This window comes from Cuculus canorus, chromosome 4 (assembly GCF_017976375.1).
Source record: "Cuculus canorus isolate bCucCan1 chromosome 4, bCucCan1.pri, whole genome shotgun sequence".
Lineage (NCBI taxonomy): Eukaryota > Metazoa > Chordata > Aves > Cuculiformes > Cuculidae > Cuculus > Cuculus canorus.
In genome coordinates this window covers 51,179,838-51,199,815 of record NC_071404.1, presented here as the reverse complement: position 1 = coordinate 51,199,815, position 19,978 = coordinate 51,179,838, and the positions used below count along the sequence as shown (strand labels likewise).

The 19,978-nt window shown below is 38.3% G+C and overlaps 1 protein-coding gene across 4 annotated transcripts in view; it reads right to left on the bottom strand.

Moving 5' to 3' along the window:
• BMPR1B (bone morphogenetic protein receptor type 1B) overlaps nt 1–19,978 on the bottom strand; it is a 158,243-nt gene that overhangs the window by 33,876 nt on the left and 104,389 nt on the right. For all 4 annotated transcript variants that reach the window (XM_054066081.1, XM_054066080.1, XM_054066078.1 and 1 more), the window contains exon 2: nt 2,856–3,015. In XM_054066081.1, coding sequence (XP_053922056.1) covers nt 2,856–2,998 — 143 coding nt within the window. In that variant the 5' untranslated portion in view covers nt 2,999–3,015. The remainder of the gene's footprint in view (nt 1–2,855; nt 3,016–19,978) is intronic.

The following is a 19,978-nucleotide window of genomic DNA, read 5'->3' as shown; positions in this document are numbered from 1 at the left end:
TTCCTGATGCTTTCCAGAGCCCAAGCCCTAGCTATGGATGTGCTCAAAGAATTTCCTGTGTGTTAGGGCTTTGCCAGACCCTTGGGTGCTCCAGCATACACTGGCTCACTCCTGCAGGACTGGCAGATCCAAGCTCAGCCCAAAGCTTAACAGTCTGACAGAGCTGATGAGAGATTTGACTTCTTAAAATATAACATGTAAAAGGCTTTTAGCAGCTGCATCTGAGGGAAGCAGATAATTAATGCAATAACTTTTAATCTAGAGCAGTTCATTTATTCTTCACACAAAATGTGATCGATACTGCTTGAACTTCTGTATAGGAAAACTTCCTTTTTAGTGAGGTTCAATGAGAATTCCTGAGTGCTTTAAAACTGTGCCAACACTTGTTTGAGCAAAGATGAAATATGAAAGTTACTGACTAGCAGGATGATCCCAAAACACAGGGGAAATGAATAATCCCACCTAACTTAGTTGGGTTTGGTCAAGTCTTTTGAAACTTAGTCTCAACCCAGCCACCAAAACAGAGACCTAATAACCACTCTTTCTCAACAGCAGACTTAAGACCCTTTTCTCTCTGAAACATCCCATTTCAGTTTTCAGCCATAATGCCAGCTATGTATAAGGGAATTTAAGAAGCAAAGATGACAGACTAACAGTTTAGGCAGATGTAGGGAAAACAAAGGGCATTGTGTCCTTTGTAGCTCACTGCAGTTCTCACACCAAGATTGGGGGAGACACAGAAATGCTCATCATCCATAAAATGATTATTGCTTGCCAGCCATGAAGGCAGGGTAGTTAATTTTTTTGGTTCATTTTGTTTTATATTACTTCAGTAATTTTTCACTTATGCGGTTGCTCACTGGCCAAGTGGCAAGGTGGATATTGCTCAAGTGACAACACAGGAAGACGAAGAGCAGTAGTACTAATGCAAGTCTTTTGACTGTTTCCATCTTCCTGGACAGAAAAGTGATGAATATTTGATGGGTAAATTCCAGTTTCAATTGGTATTTTGATGTCCAAATTCAAAAAAATTTTGTCACTCAAGTAGAACATTCAAGCCTAAAATGTGCAAAGATTATGAAGACCAAAAGTGTCATAATTTTGTGGGTTTTTTAGCACTTAACAGCCTATCCTTGGGCATTAACCTAAAAGCTAAGTTTGATATTTGACAGTGTAAGAGAGACTCTAAAGAGAGTTTCTTTAAAGTATCACAGTGAAGGAAAATGCACAAATCCATTTTAACAGGACATTCACTCCTAGCTCCTGGTAACATGAAAATACTTCACATCAATGATGCCTACAAAGCAATGTACAACAGCAGGCCTACCCAGCTGGAGTATAAACCTTGTTCAATGGGTTCCTTAACACAGATTCCTTTGTGCTTCCTAATTCATGGATTTAAAAGTCATCTGCAACTTCCCTGTTACTGTATGTGTGAGAGAGCACGGGGAAAGCAGTGGCTCTTGCTGGGCAGGAAACAGCTGATTCACACTGCAGGGGATCTGCAAATTGATATCAGAGTGGGGTTTTACAGCTTTTTAAACTGACATCCATGTGAGAGCAGTTAGGTGTAATTCCCAGCTACTGGACTGGTTTGAAGGAAGAGGATAGAAAGGAGAAATGGTATTTACAGCTGTCATCAAAACATTGGTACACATCAGTGTGAAACTGTGGGCTGAGCAGAATTAAGTCAGGCTACAAAACAACACTCAAAAAATTCCAACAAAGCAATTAATATCTTCAGCAACCTTAGGCTTTCTCCATCTATCTTTTTAATGTGCTGCCCTTAAGAGCTGACACAACGGTGGACTGTCTCACCTCAAACAGCACTGCATACCCAACTGGCATGTCTAACTGGGTTCACATCTCTGCTCAGCTTTGATGCTTCTCACATTCCCACAACTCCACTAGGCTACCGCTGATGGTGAATAACTCCAGTGTCTTACCTGCTATAAGCAAGTGGAAAAGTTTAAATTCCTCACATGGAACATGAAGAGCTCAGCCCTACTCTGCTGCTGCTAAAGCAAACTGTACGTGTACTTCAAGCTAAGACAGAGGTGCTTGACCACTACCCTCAGTGAACAGCAATAGTCTGTGTCCAGCAAGCACTGCTTTTGGGTAGGGGAATAGCACCTTGGTCCCACCACCAGTACTCTCAGTCACCTGTGCTGCTTCAAGCAGTGCCAGTACAACACAGACAAAGGCCGAACCTTCAGGGCATCTGTGCACAGCTGGACTTGCCTCTCCCCCAGAGAGGCAAAAAGATCTGAGGAAGCAGAATCCAAACCATATAAGTTTGCTATACTCTAAAACCAAAACCCAACAGAAAACTGTATCTAGTATAACAAAATACTCAACACTTCACCTCAAAGAAAAGATCACTTTCCTTTTAGCACAGAAGCAATTACGAAAAAAAAGCCTTGAGGACCTACAAAAGACAGCTCAGCTACTGCAAAAACACACACCAAGGGCAAGGGTCTTATAAATGATGTTTCACAGAGAGTGATTATAAATTTATAAGCATTTACTGACATTTCAATATATATTTATTAGGTATCCTATCATTAACTGCATGCACCTTTAAACCAAACTCCTACCTTACAGAGTATTTCATATGCAATAAATTAATACAAGTATTAACTAAAACTGTGAAGACGTAAGCACCCTAACATAAAAATATAAATATATAATTAATATCTAGGCAAAAATTACCTCAGATTTTTAGGCATAATGTATAAACAACTCATTGACATATTACTGCTTAAACAAAAACTGCAACAGCCAACCTGGGACTGCTGAGCTACCCCACAAATAGGTTTTCCCATGCTTCATCACCAAATATATATCCCACAAACCTGCAGGTGCTGTTGACCGAGTCCTCAGGACAGTGGTGGTGGCACTGGCAGGACAGCTTCTTCTGCGGAGGGGCAGGTGCCGTGCTCTCACCATCTTCTTTTCTGGTCTCCATGCTCAACTTGCCAGAAATTCGCAAGGGCATGTTGTCTAGAAAATTGGCTATAAATATAAGGGGAGGGGAGGAAAGAAATAGTTCTAGGCTGGATTGCAATACTTGGAATGAAGGCTTTAAAGCATTTCTTCCCATCAAAATTTTAGAAAGTTATTTGAGCCAGATGTTCAGTACAGAGCAGTTTTCTGTAGAAGTCTCTGAAATGGTCAGCGTGCTTTGTGGCTTATTAGGCCTCAGTGTATTAGATCAAAGGTGCTGATGTTAAAAGTTCTGCTGCTGCCAAAAAGATATGCTGTGCTTTTCAGATTGCAGAGTACAGCTTTTCTCCTACTGCATTATGCAGGTCAAATCCTTGGTTACACCTTTGTGATTTTTTTGTCTATATACATGGCACATATCTGCATCCACTGAACCCCAAATGAGTGGGATTTATGGTACTCAAGGCAGAGCAGAACACAGGCATATAATTTAACAAAGATTTGACAGGAAGTGATGTTCTTTCAATTTCAACAGCATTTTCTGTCACTAAATTGCTAAGCATTACTTGGAAAAGAAGGAAAAATAGTTAATTTCTATTAAAAGATTGTATAAACAAAGTAAAAGGCAAGACCATGTTTTACAATGAACAATGCTGAAATATACGGAGGTGTTTACTTTAAATAATATTGGTCCTGAATCTCCATGGAGCTGGTAGCGTACAGCTAGAGATGTTGGTGACTGGATAGGAGCTGTTTAAGCAGCACATGCTGCTCCCCCAGCTCTACTCATAAATATCAGCTTTCAATGCTTGTGAATACTTTAAGCCTCAAAGACAAAAATGAGATCAGCCTGAAGAGCTTCAACTGGCAGTTTCTCACTTTCCTTTTGCTTCCCTGTAAGACATCTTACAATCTTTGTCACTTACAAACAGCTGTCTCCAACAGAGTAGTTAAAGAGCAGGCTTGAAATTCTTGATTTACTGTTAAGTCTTCAGAAATAACTGGCATTATTATTTCTATTATTATTATTTTGATTGGCTCCTGAACTGCTGCTTTCACTCTGATTAAAATCTCTCCCAAACCTCCATCAACAGGACTGATTTATTGCAGAGCCAACAGAAAACTATCCTCTTCAGCTCCCAATAGAGAGAGGGAGTGGGCAAAGGGGCAGAGGTGAAGGGAACAAGTAGCTACACTTCAGAGCTTGGATGCCAAACAACAATCGAGGTAAGATGACCGGCTTGAAGGTCCTGAAGCAGTGAAAGTCTAGAGGAAGAGGAGGGCTGTTTGATCAGCCTATGCTGTTAGGGGAGCCTATGACGTCCAGTCTGTGCTCATGGGTGTATGGGACCAGTCAGTGACCTAAGCACAAGCATGCACGTCATGTCTCCCACCTGCACACCTCTCTTCTCTGGTGCCAGCTCTGGTGGAAAAGATCTGCAAATGGACTGGCAACAATTGGTAGACAGGCTTTAGTTTTCTTCAGTGTAATAAGAGACATACAAGCTTGTCCCTAGCAAACTAGGAAAGAGCTAAAACTTGTTAGCTCCAGGAAAAGTGGGGCTTTGCATGTAAGAACAGCTCATTTAGAGGACCACTAGCCTTTTGAACACTATAGCGCATCCACTCCTTGCAAATTCCTTGCATAAGGGATACATTAATCATATTAAGGCAATACACATGAAAGACAATCATTCACCATATCAAACTATAACACCTATAAAATACAAAACTCATGCAGCTTGATCTTTGCTCAGTACTTATATACTCCACTGAAACTGACTGGATTTCTCATTAGCTCACCTCTTCTTAAAGGCAAACCAGAATATTAGTTACAAAACATAGAAAAACTATGGGCTTGTAATCCTTGTGCCCAGCATCAAGATATTAATTGGATTCATGACACAACTGGATGTTGAAATCCCATACTGGTTTTACTAACATTTGGCAAAATTAGAACTAAATGGATTCGTTCCCTCAAGATGCACTGTATATCTGCGCACTCACAGCTGTACCTTAAGATGCAGTAAGTGCTTATTAAGAAAAAAATGCACAGTTGTTAATTTCTCATAGTGTAATTATGGTACTTTAAAATGCAGACTGCAAACAACAAATCGGTACCAACAGATGCTTGGGCCCTGGGTCACAGGATTAGAGATTAAGTAAATTCTCTTTCAATCAGCAATTTTTGTCCATATTTCTTTGTTACCATTGAATAGGGAATATTCAACTATTAATACGCCTGCCAAAGATTTTCAGGCTTCAAGCTCATGAGGCAGAAAGTGAACTTCTAGCTCATGAGGCAACTGAGTAAAACAGTTTGCTCTATATCATTTCAATGGCTTGCTCTACAAGTCATCTAGAGTTTCAGCAGAGATCTTTCCTCAGAAAGAAGTGCAAAACAAAAAGCATTTTACACCTAGCACATAAAAAATAGAAAGGTTTAATTATACATTTGAAAGCACCTGAAGCGGCTAAATTTAGACAACTAAATACCTTCCTCATAACACATACAACTGTATGTCATTCCTTTTTTCAGCAAATATATAAGACAGTCATACTCCAATGCAATCTGTATCCATGATTCAATGGAGATGCAATCACGACGATCTTCTGCAGAATGTGCCATAAACAACAGTTTAAGTCCCTAGATGTGGTTGTAGTCTATGTTAAAATAAGACAGGTGGGACCTGCTGAATTAGAATAAGAAATCTGAAGTATCATCAAAGCATCACAGGTGGCTATTTAGAGATACAGTTTGATTTTTAGAAAACTTAGGACAAATAGGCTGGCATTCAAATTTACAGTTTCCAAGAGTTTGAAGTAGAGATGTAGCCCAGGATTTTCCTTTTAGCTAATGCCCAGGGTCAAAACTAGCATAAAATTATTGCAGTTTGGTGTCAAAAACATTAAATCAAATAAAATTAAAAGAGGTCAGAATAACAATTCTGCCCTTTCCTGTCTTCTCACTCCATTGCCTTGTTCCTTTCATGACTTCAATTCCTGGCTGCTAGCTAAAAAGATGGGCAGATCTTTCCCCTTTAAATTTCAGATGTCTCACCCAACAGATGATGTCTTCTACCACTCAGAGTGGAGTTTCATCAAGATCTTTTGACTACCAGGTCTGTTTGACTTCAGAGCATAAAGATTTTCAGGAGTCCCTGAAAATCCTTTTCAAAGGAGTTTTTAGAGTTTGCAACAAGTTCCTCAAAATTTTGGTTGTGAAATGCACACTTTAGGATGGTGAATAACCAATTACTCTTGCATCTGCTGTTGTGCTGTAACAAGTACACGATGTTTCATACAGACCTGGCTCTGTCTAAGGATTAGAAGCTGGGTTTTAAAAGCTCTACTAAGAAGCTATGTTCAAGTGTCCTAAAAAGCAAGAGATTTCAGGCCATTTAAATCTAGCTGCTTCTTTGCTGTAAACTACTACTGCTTACATCAAAGAATTAATAAAAAGTTGAGAGCCTGAAGGTCAGCATGAGACTGGTATACCTTCATCAAATTTGGTTGATTTTCTCAGCATATCCCTCTTTTTCCCCCTTCCACCATCAGGGCTATTTTGTCTCTTTGGAGCACTGCTCCTGAGAAATATTTTCCTCTGTAGGGCTGGAACCACTGAAAATTCTGATGTTATGGCCTCTGCTACAAATCTCTATCAGAGAAGGGGGATGACTCTGTACTTAGAAGCAACATGGTACAGTTGTTTTCTTCCAAATGTGTTACTGTTTTTCTCCATGCTCTGAGTATCTTTACAGAAAGTCACATCTACAAAGATCTTGAAGCCAGCAGAAGCAAAATGAGGAAAAGAAAGTGCTGTAAGATGAGCATGTTACACTGGATGACCATGAGAATTCCTAATGTCTAGCCTAAACCCCTACTAACCTCTGTGCCAATCAATAATCCTTCTTAGATATATTCTTCTATTTTGCTTCCTATCCCTCCTAGACTTCATAGTAATCTCTGAGCACTAAGCTTTTGTATCTAAATATTTTCTCATGTTACAAACCCTTTCATGGTTTTTCACTTTGTTTTGCTATAATTTTTTTTTAAATGATAGAGAAATGATCACAGATCCCCACTCCACAAAAACAGTGAAATAACAATCAGGATGAATTATATCTGGGCTTTAAATAATGCTGTTTAATGTTGGTTTGACTGGTCTGTAGGCAGTGGTACATCACACACAAAAGGAAAATTGCCTATTTAAGCTTTGCATTGAGTCATGTAGGTGCAAAAAATTCTTGATCTAGTGCGACCATCTCTTAGCGCACATTCAGTCCTAAAGCTCTCAGCGGCTGCTGCCAGTAAGTACTCCAGCCCTTGCCAACTGTAGCCATAGTTATGTGATTTGGACAGGAATTTCTCCACTAGAATCTGGATAAAGCCCAAAACCTCATTTCTTACTGGCCTACAGCCATCAGATGGCAATGACTTTTGGGCACTGCTCTGATTCAACAAGGCCGGTAATGTAGGAGGTGAAAAGCTTTGTATTCTGTTACTCTGTATTCTGCAGTCCAAATCTAAGCCATCTTGTACCCAGAGGATGAATAATTAGCAACAGTTATCTTAATGGATTGATTTACGTGCCACAGCTGTGTGATTTATGAGCTGTCTATGTAGTGAAAAAGCAGTCTTCCACGAGCTTGGTTGCATGGGATTGTCAGGAGTAAAAGTCAGACTTGCTCCTTCCCAAAACAGATACTAAGGACCACAAACAAGTCTGTTCGGAAAAAAAAAAAAAATCAGTGTGCTGTGCTCACTTCTCTTTCTACATAGGTTATTAGAAGCTTCAGATTCATGCAGTACTACCCATTAACATTTTCCCAGGCCAATAACAACGTCTGGCTAGCAACAGCACCCACAGTGATGCCCACGCTTATGAGAAAGTGCACACCTAGGAAGCTCTGCGTATCATGGAACGGCTGTTTCAACTGCAGTTTGGGACTGGAAATTAAGTAATAACCATACAAGAGTGTCTGAAGAGTAATTAAAACAAAAAAAAACCCACTCAAACCTTAGAAGAAAATCAGTCAACTTCATAAAACTGTTAGATGGAAATTCTAAGCTACAAAGTCACTTCATCTATAGCCTGCACGAGCTCATACAGTTAGTGTGCTTTTCCTCAAGTCATATGCCTATTAAAATACGAAACTATCACGCAACACGCCACTAGAGTTTCCTATGCTATATCATAAACTACAACTTGATGACTTCCCACCAGGCCAAGGTTATACTATCGACATGATTGTTTTAAGAGAAAGGGAAATAACTGCTAACTCACTGTACTTTACAGTCATCAGATAAAAGAATTTCCATGGGATATTTTTTGGCAAGTAAATCAGCAATGAAAACACAGTGAAGTTAAAGAAGTTGAACTAAATTATACCTCTTAACTCAGCCTGTTCCACTGCGTAAAATAGTCAAGAGGTAAAACACTTTGCATTGGTAGTAATCATATAACAGAGAAGGAAAAATGGATTATGACAGATTCCTGTTACTGGATATTCAAGGCTACCAAAAAAAAATCAAGGAAAGATCAGATGCAGAGACCTGCATATTTTTGATCCAAACCCACAGTAAACAAAATCTGACATAAAAATACCAGCAAAATGAAAACGTGCTCTGCTTTTCAGTGTGTGACTGTATTGCACTAGTAAGCCCAAACATAGGCTGGTTACCAAATGGTATTTGAAAACAGCTATACCTGGATATACATCCACGGCAATAAAGAGGCACACTAAAAAAGTTGTAGCATTATTGGAATTTTCATGTATGATTTCCCACCTTTGCTGGATTTCCTGTACACCTAAGTACATAGAACCTACAACTTGCTCCTTCTCATCTGTGCATTTCAAAATTTGGGGTGGTTTTGCTTCTATTCATGATGCAAATAAATAAGGTTTACAATTCAATGTAATTTTAAAAAATCTGTCAAGATAGGTTTCTTAAAAACTATTTCTGTCCATACTCATAGAATTGCCACCTAGTGCTAATATAGGTACATGTATAAAGCACTACCTTAAATAATGTATCTATTTTTCAGAAATTAATCTTGCATTTGCTTTGAAAAGACTAAGCACCTTTCTCCAAAAGGTCTGTTTAATTAAACTTAATCACACGTGACATTATAAGCTAAATTAGCCAAGTTCAGTTCAGCATGGAATGTAACAAGCTGTGACAAAGACACTAAGACAACACCCTTCAAATTAATACTCATACCATACTACTTGCAACTTAAAACCACAAAGGCTTCTTTGGTGTCATAGCCCATGGAAAACGCACATGTAATTCGCTATCCACTACCACATCGCAGTTTGAGTGAGTGTTACTTTTTCCCGGTTTCCTCTTATTTCTGCTATCACAGTTAATCTTCAACATAATTTTTTCACTTGGAAGAAAATCAGAATTGGCTGGCATATTTTTCATAGCATAAGACCGCATACCAACAGAACACGAAAAAAGCACAGAAGAGAGACTTCTTTAAAATTTCCAAAGGAAAGTACAAAGTGTTTTAGCCTGCCAGCTTGGACTCAGTAACTAAATCTACCCCTATGCACTGTAATTTCCCATTAATAAAGAATTTCCCCAGCTCTGTTGAATCTCTCATTTAATTCTACCTTCTACAATCATTCACTTCCACCAATAAATGATCCATTACAACTTTTAAAATATAAGTTTTCAATGTTTGCAAAGGTGGATGAAAAGGTATTTCACATAATTCTCATTAAGTTATCAACATATTTTCTTTATTTCTAATCTCTTTTCAAAAGCCATTTTACACAGCAAAGGTAAAATGTGTTGGAACTACCACTTACTCTTTTCTGAACTGCATATTCTTGTATCATTCAAAATGAGCAAACATTTTGCAAACATTTGTGTAAAAGCACTACTCTTTGATGCATGTATGAGGATAACAGGTAATAAAACTGCAACGGTGAGATGCAAATATTTCAGGAATACTAAAGTGAGATCCAAGGTCTGATGTGAGAATGACTGACTCTTCTGGTCTCAGCCCCAGAAGGATTTTGAATCATAACAGAGCATCATTTGAAAAAAAAATAGAGAAGAAGCAGGTGCAGCTAAATCAGACCTTTTCTGATCTCCCCAGCATGATAGTATTAAAGGTACCACAAAATAATTAGCAAGGGATATTTATTTCAAAGGCACACTAAACTAGCTTTGTGACAAGAACAAGAAGAAACCTAAGTATTCTGTTTATCAATTTGGTTCATATTAAGTGCCTACATTTACTTTATAGGACATAAACCACTGAATACACAGAGTGTACAGAAGCACATTAAAGGATAGTCTGCCTTCATCAGACTTAAAATATTCCTTACAGCCAAAAGCAAAACTAACTATTTCAGTGAAATTGCTGAAGCAGTTTCTTTGAAAGAGGCTGTTTTTATCTCTCATCACATTTACGTACCTGAGGTTTTTTTTTCATCTTAAAGCGTCTAGCTAAATGTAATCAAAACTCCTTAAATTATGCCAGATGCAAAACCCCATCTCCCAGCTATAAGAGTAACCTGATCAAAACAGGGAATGGAAGCTCAGATACAAAGTTAAGTGAAACAAGCAGTCTGGATATTAAGATACAAACAGCAGGGTTTGTGACTCACTCTTCATTCAGAAAATTGTTACGTAAAGAAAGATAGGAAGATTGCTGTTAACACCCAAAGGTAGTAATTTCTGCTTTTATGCTGCAAATCCCCACATACACTTCCAGATCCAAGCAGCAAACGCTCAGTGCCACCATCAGGAGACAACGCAAACATGAACAAACAATCTTGAAAACTCTCCTGAATGCTAGCAATAGGGAAAAAAATAATGCAGGCAGGAAGCACTGCAATGTGATACCATTACTACTAGATTATACTTTGCTAACTGATCTTTAGGAGAGCATCAAAGATTGCAATAGGCACGCTGTATATTTTTACTTATTATCACTTTGGATTATATTTAGATTGAGGCATTCAGACAATGGCATTTTAAAAGAAATGGCAATAGTCGGCTAGTCTAGATCTCTTAGATAATGTTTCGTAAATCATCGTCGCTCCTGTTTCCTTTCCCAAGGAAAATAAATCCAAGAGCACCACGCCAGTAGTCAAGACAAAAATAGTGCCTGGAAGATAAAAATATCAGCTAACCATTCTCACTCCAACATCAAAGACTGCACCTGCAGAAGCCAGTGCCAACATTATTCAAAGCTGCCAGTGCCCTTCTAAGTGTCTGCATTTGGCTGTTCATAAGTTGATGTGACATATCCCCAGCTCAGCCTAAAGAGCAACATACTTAAAACACAAACTTCTTTCTCAATCCTACTATGCTGGAGCTGTTCAGCTTCACTTCTCGTAAGAATAAATTAAACAATGTAGGCATTCAAAAGCCCAAACTGTCACATAGCTATCTTATGGCTTAAGCATGCTACATTTTTAATGTCTCTTTAAAAATGTTATGGTCATACATATATAACTTTCTTTAAACTTCATGAATTGATTAGCTCATCACAAATGCTTCCCAAATCATGGGGATGAAGAAGGTTCCTAGCAAATTCCCTTCACTCTTTTCCTCAAGTGCCTGTCCCAGAAGGACTGATTATTTAGTATTTGAAAGAATCAGTAGTGTGTTTTGATAATTTTTCATGTGCAAATGCCATCAACATTCCTAAATCCCGCCTGTTTATGACATGCTCAGCAAGTAACTGTTGCTGAACGAAGCGCTCAGGAATCTGCAAGAATTTTTCTTCCTGGAGGCAAATGCCACTATGCCAGGTCACCAGGCCACAGTCATATTTAAAGTAATTGAACAAATGACAGTATAAATTCTTGCCCTGTTCAGCTGCCAAGGCAAGAGTTGAATTGAACTGACTGCTGCTACTGTTGGCCTCACCACACACACTGAGTAGGGATTTGAACTGCATGTGTAGAAATCGTAAGCAATGAAGAAGATCTTTGTATTCATGAAGAAGGGCTGAGGCACAAATCTTATCTTCTGAAAATGTGGCTGAACACAACAAAAAGTGTCATTGACTTATTTACTTTGACAGAAAACAAATCCATTTAAAGGAGGATGAAAACATATCTCTATTGCAAATGAAAATTAATTGCATGTGTGAAACAACAATAATCAATTTTGACCACAGACATAAACGCTATGGTTTTCCTGAAGTGTTCGAGCAGCCTGAAAGCGTTTCCTTGTCTGAATGCTTCAGAGCATCTGCTGAGCTCGTGTCTGGGAGGGAAGGAGGCGCATGCCACCCACATCCAATGCCACTAGCATCAAACCATCAAACCTCCCTGTGGGCGGGCTACCCCGCTCGCCCTCCAACTCGGGTCTCTGGAAGAAAAGAGACCAGACATCAGCCCCACTGGGTTTGTTTGCTTTGTTCTTTTCCCCAACACCACATGGCTACGTCTTCATAAATGCACTTCATAAAGCACCTCAAAGTCTATGAAAGAAACGTGAATTGCAAACACCCTTAAAACTCGTATTCCACGTGTTCTAATTCTTGATCATAAGTTTTCAAAAGCTGTGTGATTGCTGCTCTCAACTTAAATTTTCTCTGTAGGGTATGATGCAAGAAACAATTTGGGAAAATGGAAAACTGGGATTTTTTTCGGCACTCAGCCATATATGAATAGTGATGAAAAGTTTTAGGAGAGCAAGTACATTTGGTTTTATTACTTCGTCATTTTTCCAATTAAGTAGCGCTTAAAATGTATAGAACAGATGCAGCATTTTAATCAGCATTACTGACATATGCATGCAATATATATTGCCAAAGTACCTTTACAATTAGAGAGACAGGTGTCTATTGCTAAGGGTAAAACCACTCAAAGCTCTGTAATTCATCTTTAAAATGCAAACCTGACATCAAAATTTGTCTACTATTGCCAAAACATGTATTTTAAATTAACTTCAAAATCAAAGAGTAATATAAAAGCAAAGTTCAGGGGGAAAAAAAGAGAAACATCCTTTTAAACTCAATGTCAGGCTGAATGCCAATTACCAAGTCTTCTAAAAATCTCTTCTTTTTTCTCATTACTCACCAAAAAAAGGAAATAGGAAATCTTTTGGTTTATCCACAGTATTTTCTCTGTAAACCTACCACCTTGCTCCTTAAAACTAAACTAAACAAAGCACACCTAAAGATTCGCAGTAGACCCCTGACACCATAGAAACTCTGACCCACAGTCCAAGCAAATGAATAGGAAATCTCCAGTACATCTCTCCCCAGTCCTGCCCCACAAACACAAGCTTCAAACACAAGGTGTCATGAGTAGCTGGCTCCCTGCTGCCCTGCAGGGCAACCCAGCATCTCATCAGCGCGCCAACAAAGCTTCTTTTTCTCAGTCATGCGCTCCCTCTTTGATTTTTCTACAAAACCCTCTGAACTTCATTGTTAAATTTTTTTTCAGTCTCTTTAGTGTTCTGCTCAAACCAGGCTTTAAAAAAAATGAAAGGAAAATAAAAGAAAGAAAAATGAAAAAGTGAAAAAGAAAAAAAAAAGGGAAAAAGGAGTAGGAAATAAGTGCAAGCGCTTTGTGAGCTGAAAAGATAAGCCATCTACTTACAGAGTTTCCGTGGACTTGCTACATCACTGCCAGATTCCCTGAAGATGAGAGTCATGTGAGGAGGCAGACGGTGGCTCAGGGTGCTCCACTAAGCAAACACAGCACCATACGCTGGGCTAATCCTGCACCTGTGGCGTGTTATTCAGCACTAAAGAAATGTAGTCCAGACTGCCTCTGCCTAATACGGCTCAGCTGTTTTTCTCTGTATTCCCTTTGATTATAAGCTGGCAAACAATATTATTTCAGCCAGGCACAAAGCAATATTCAAGCTACATAGGATATGACAGTAGAAAGGTGGAAAAAAAAAAGAAAATCCTAGAATTAGAAATAAAATAAAGATCCTGAGTAATACAGATTTTGTAACTATTTCCAGATGGTTAGCTGTGGCTTCTAAGGCCAGTATGTGAGACGCACACTGGAGCTGGAGCCTTTTGCTCTCTATCTCCCTTTAAAGTGGATCTACCTGCGATACGGAATACACCGCTGCAGCCTGGCTCTCATTTATCCCACTCAATACATGTTTCCCAAAGAGTGCAATCACAAGATGGCTTCAATGTTTTTTAGACTTCCTCTTGTTTACTTTATAGGCAAAACAAAAAAGTGTCAATAGAGAATAGACTACCAAAAGAGATACATACAACCAGCAGTTTGTAATTTTCTTTTTCAAAGGGCCACCAAAGAGGTTGTGAAGTTGCTACCAGAATACATAGGTTTCATCATACCACGTCACAAAAAAAAAAGATAGGAAATTTAACAAACACAATATACAAAGAAAAGCAAAAGCTGGCACTGTAATGGAAAGATAACAAGAATTTCATTCCAAGGTAGAAACATAACAGTTGAGAGCCATTAAATATCCTGATATTTGTCTTACAAGTTGATTAATCACTGTTAAAAGTTGCCTATAATTGTGATCTGCACAGATATACAATGAAAGAATATTATTAAAAAGTAACAAAAAATTACAGATTATTATTTCACATAATTGAAAAAATTCAGTTAGCTTGTAAATGTAAGCTAAAGTAATCTGGTAATTGACATTTATTCCAGATAACATGGTCATTTAATATATCACACCTTCTTCATTTAACACACAACAGCTATCATTTCCATGCCAGTATGTAACTGTTAGAGATGACCTATAGCTACTGTTACTAATTAGCTTTTATTCTATCTGATATTAAGCTGTAAACATGAGACGTTGTAGTCAGAACATGCTCACAGCATTTTGCACGTATATGCTTTTCTCTATAAAATGATACTTCAGTTTCTGTTCCACAGTTACCTAATCTAATTCCACCTTTGAAAACTGGCAATGAAAGTAAGGGATATCTGCACACTCAGAATCATGTATCCAATTTCTTGTTGGAAGGTTTATTGCCGTTGTTTACCAATGATATTATTTCAAAGAAACATTTTATGTTTAAGAAAAATTTATGTTTTAGAAGTGCTATATTCATAGCTCTTCTAGGAAAGTGCCTAAAACTAATCTGGACCTATATGAACTTTCACCCGATTTCCTACAGAAGGTCTGACTCATCAGGATGCAGAGTGAAACCAGCATGATTCTTAGTGCAATAACCAAAGACAGGTATCTGGATATTTAATTAGATGTACAGCTGAAATGGTAGGAAAAAAGTGACTTCGTACCACATCAACACCAAAATAAGAAAAGTTGCCTCCAATTCCTGCTTTCAAAAAATCTGCCTGTCTTATAATTTCAAATACTCCTTTCCTTTGTTGAAGCCTTACACAATCACACCAGCGGGGGCAACACTTGATATCTTTCCTCCTCCACACTGTTTGTTTGGTCCGTTATTGCTGCATCCATAATTTAGAGAGCTATTGGTACACGCTAACAAGACCATGAGTGCAACATGACAAAGATATATGACATGCAATCATCTGCCAACTCAATGTTGTAACACGGTCTGGCTAGAAACAACATGAACTGCATGGTGGTGGTTCCGGCAGCCACTGCATTACTGTTCTCTACCTCTCTGAAGGCATCCTGCACGTTCCACCTTGTGTCTCTTGTAGCCCATTCATGGCAATGTCCAATAAAAATATATTCAGAGCTGCAAGCAGTGTTTTGAATTTGCTTTCTTCGTATTATGTGGCCTTTGCACCATATGTGGTGTTACCAAGACTGTGCCCTGTACCATCCTGCTGTTGTCCAGCCCATACAAAGCTTAAAAGCTACTTTTTAGATAACTGAAAGCTCAGTAAAACAATGAAAAACATGGAAGCTGAAGCATAAGCAAGACTGATGCATTTCTTTAAGTAGAAACAGCTTTCGTATACAGTTCCTTTTACAATCAGTTACCCACTTCAATGTTTACATTTACTTAGCTTTTCAAAACAGTGGATTAGATGGCTGTGGAGACATAGGAATTAGGTATGAAGATTACTTTGTCTATCACTACCTAAAAGTCACCTAAAGCCAGCAAAAGCTGCCTGTTGGATCGCCTATATGAAACCAGAACCTTACCGTGGCTGACATTCTTCAATGCCAATATCCATCTCACAATACCTATATTTTGCCATTTCCAATAAACATTCTTGCCATTTAAAAAATCTCAGGTAAAAGATTTATAGGAATAAGTAGACGGAAGTATAGAATAATATTAATGCTTAAGGCCACGAGGCATTGCTGCTTCCCATGTTATTTAAATTTCATGGTTAAACAGGCAACTTTTGTTTCCAAGGTAATAATAACCTAGCATTTCTCAGAAGTGGTAAATCTACTTTTTTTTTCCTTTCATTCCTCTCTCTCTTCCTGAAGCATGCACTTAACCCTATTACAAAGGAAAGTCTACAACTCTCCATCCAGAAACCAAGCCAAAGGACTTGTCAGGAAAACATAAAAAGGCATCTTACTTTCATTAATACATTAAAATGTCATTTAAAAAAAATTCTAGGACAAAATGCAGCAATTGCCAGCTGCCTATTTATTTTCTCATCCTCTTTTAGCCCTCCACACAATGTCTCCATTAGACTGGCTGCCTTTTGGACATTAAAAAGTATCTCCTATTTCTGCAGAGATTTCATGTTGCAAAATGTGTTCTGATGGGCAGAACTTAAGCAAGTATAAGAGTAAACTGATAATATTTACTTCAAACGATGAGGAAAAGGAGACTACTGTATGCTGTCAACTCACCCTTGGTCCGTAACCATATCCGTAAAAGAACAGTTCAGTTGATATGAGGTTAGAGGTGGCCAAGGACAAATTTTCGTTCCCAATTAACACTACTGAGCCATGAAAGCCTTGTCTACCAGGCGCCATGACATACAAACTATCCTCTCACTGCCCAGGGCCCTTGCTCTCTGCAGAGTTCAGTGTCTCCTGACTTGCTCAACAGTGTAAGCAGTGGGATCATTAGTTATGACTGGTAGAGTCTAGGAGATAATGCTGACTCTTATTTCAGGAACTATCAGGCTATAAACACTGCTCTGAAAGCCATTTATCTGTGTTTTAAGATAAACAGAGAAGCTACTCAATTAAGTAGATTGCAAGAAATAAGCTACAGATGCCAAAGTGTGTGACCTTTTAATTCCAAAATGGAAAACTTGTGCATTTGATAAGCACAATTTTATACAGCAAAATTACTGACATGGAAGTTCATAAGCAGTATAGCTTAACCATGCCATGATGCCTGATAAAGGATCACAAATCAAAGCGTAATTACAAACCAGTTAATTCCAAGTGATGCAAATTACATATACTTACAATTTGCAGGTTACCAGTTTTTAAGTATAACATTATGAAGTGGCAAGCCTTGTAAAGCCCTTTTTACATTTTATCTCCATATCACGGCAATATGAAAATGAGATGCTATCCCAGACCTCCGTGAATTAGATAATGCCAAAGCTGTCATGCCTGAATCTGCACTTCCTAGGGAGAATATTCTTACTGAGATAAGCAACAGAATATGAAATCATTTTGAGTCTTGCCAACTAACCAAGTTTTTTTCAACTGAATACTATTAATCTTGTTGGACATACCTCTATGAGAACTTTAAGATACTAGCTTAATAAAATTAGAAGAAAAAAAACCCAACCTCAAACCACTAAAAAGTGAACCCACAAAAAACAGTTTCTAGTATCCTATAAAAATATGTAAAATACAAGGCATTCTAAGCACAAGAAAAAGATGGACACACTTTTTTTTTTTTTTTTTTGATTGCAAAAATTAAAAACCTGATCTATCCTCGCACTTCCAGATGCCAGAGCTTTTCAAGCCCACACTGAGGTCAGACAGGGGAACACACAGGTGCACCACATGTCGGCAGCTGAAAGCCTGCAAGGCTGTGCTGGAATCTGATCCATCCCCCCACATTCCTGCAGGCATTATAAACGCTCCCTGAAGGAATATTACCCTAATGCGGACTAATTTTCCACAAACAGCCCCAGCCTCATTAAACCTCTTCTTTATCAACATTGTTCAAAGCCGTTTTTCTGGTAATATTGAACTCCCTTATGCCCATCTAAAAAGAAAAGAAACCCCTTTTATGTTCTCTCCAGTATCAGTTCTTCTATTCAGGTCCACTGACACTACACAATAGATTCAATAACAATATTCAATTTCATCATACAGTAGTAATGTCCTAAAGACTATGACACCGAGATTGAGAGAGAAGTTCTGTTCCCATAGATAAATATAGAGTAAAGAGAACACTCCAAACAGGGTTTGCTGGATTTATACAGGTGACAGCTAGCAGGCAAGCCCAAGTGAATTAAAAAAGCAGTATTCCTAAAGCAGGTGTTTTCCTGGACCTGCAATTCTTCACATTGCTGAAACGCTTCCCTAGACAAATCATTTTGCCTTCAGTGGGATCCCGCAGACTTTGTTCTCTTAACGTGAATAGCCATTGCCATTAAAATACTTACAAAATTGAATGTGCTTTCACTTAGCTTTATCATGGAGCCAAAAAAGAGAGCTAGCCTGCATTCAAGAACCCTGCAAAGTAGCATAATGTAAAAGTGAGGTTATGACACACAGAAACCAAAAGTAGCTCCTCTTCCCAAAGGGACAACTACCTATGTGACCTCATCCCAGATGCTCCAAGATACACCGTTCCATCTGCAAATCATTAATGCGAACAATAATGTGCTTTTAAACACATTTCTGGTTTGAAGATGAAAATTATTATTATAGGACTGGCACAAGACTACCATCTGCAGGCATTCCTTCTTACCCTACTCCATCCAGATCATCTGGAATTGCCTGAAACTCCAAATATATCTCAGGATAACAAAATACAGAAAGGAGAAGCAGCCAGAGGATATCTGCCTATCCTAACCACACACTCTAAAACCAATCCTGAAATGACAAAACCAGCTGTACCATAACTTACTTGTTCTGAGCAAAACAGTGCTGTATTTTCCATTGATTCTTTTGTCTGTTGTTCAGTGCACAAACACCCAAGAAGGATTGGTAGGAATAAGGACACCAGGAAAAGAAAATGTGGGCGAAAGCACAGGGAGAAGGCAAGCCACGCATCCACAGTCTTTGGCCAGTTCATTTCAGGCTGGTAGGGGTTTTTTAAAGGAAAAATAAATAAATAAATAAATAATTTTTATATTATATACATAGTATATAGTTATATATAAACAAAAATATGTAAATAACCCACGAGGGCTCTGAACTCGGGGAACAAAGAGTTTGTTACACTGAACAAATCACTGTGAAAATGAAATAATTCAAAATTTGTAAATACTGTTACTATCAAAAACATAATGTTGATAATAAGCAATGTAAGAATGAAAGCTATGGTCCACACAGCCACTTTTCCTGTGCGCAATCAGCACAAGTCTGTGGTGTAACACTGTGATCATATGAATCTAACTCTATAAAACAAGTAAATACTTAAATGAAAATTCTCTTTATGAACAGTGTGTAGCGCATGTGCTCGAATGCCCACTTGCTGCTACACACAAGAATGACTGCTTATGTCTTCTGTACTGTGCTGAAGTATCATATTTCACACCACTTAAAAACAAAAATAAAGCAACGTTTCCCATCATTTACTCTTCAGTTCTTCAAATCACTATCTCTTATTTGCTGTTTTCCCTCTACCTACTTTCCTCCATAATGTTTTAAGCATTTAATTTCTTTTTCTCAGTCCTTTTTTTAAATAACTGTTGCCTTCTTCATGGAGTTTTCTTTCAAATAAACCAATTAAGTTTCTTTCCAAAACCTCGTTTTTCCCCTACTTATTTTCCCCTGGACTGCCTCTCCCTCTCTCTCAGTTCCTTTCTTCTATTCTCTTCTATAACCTGAGCCTTCTTCCAGCCCCTCACTCCTTCCACTTTGCAATGATGCTTTGAAAAGCTCAATGATATTTTTCCCCCTTCTCTTTCATTTATGTTCACCCCACTTCTTGAATTATTTATGTCAAAGCCATCTGACCTCTACTCCTTCCTCAGCCTTTGTGCATCTGCCCCAC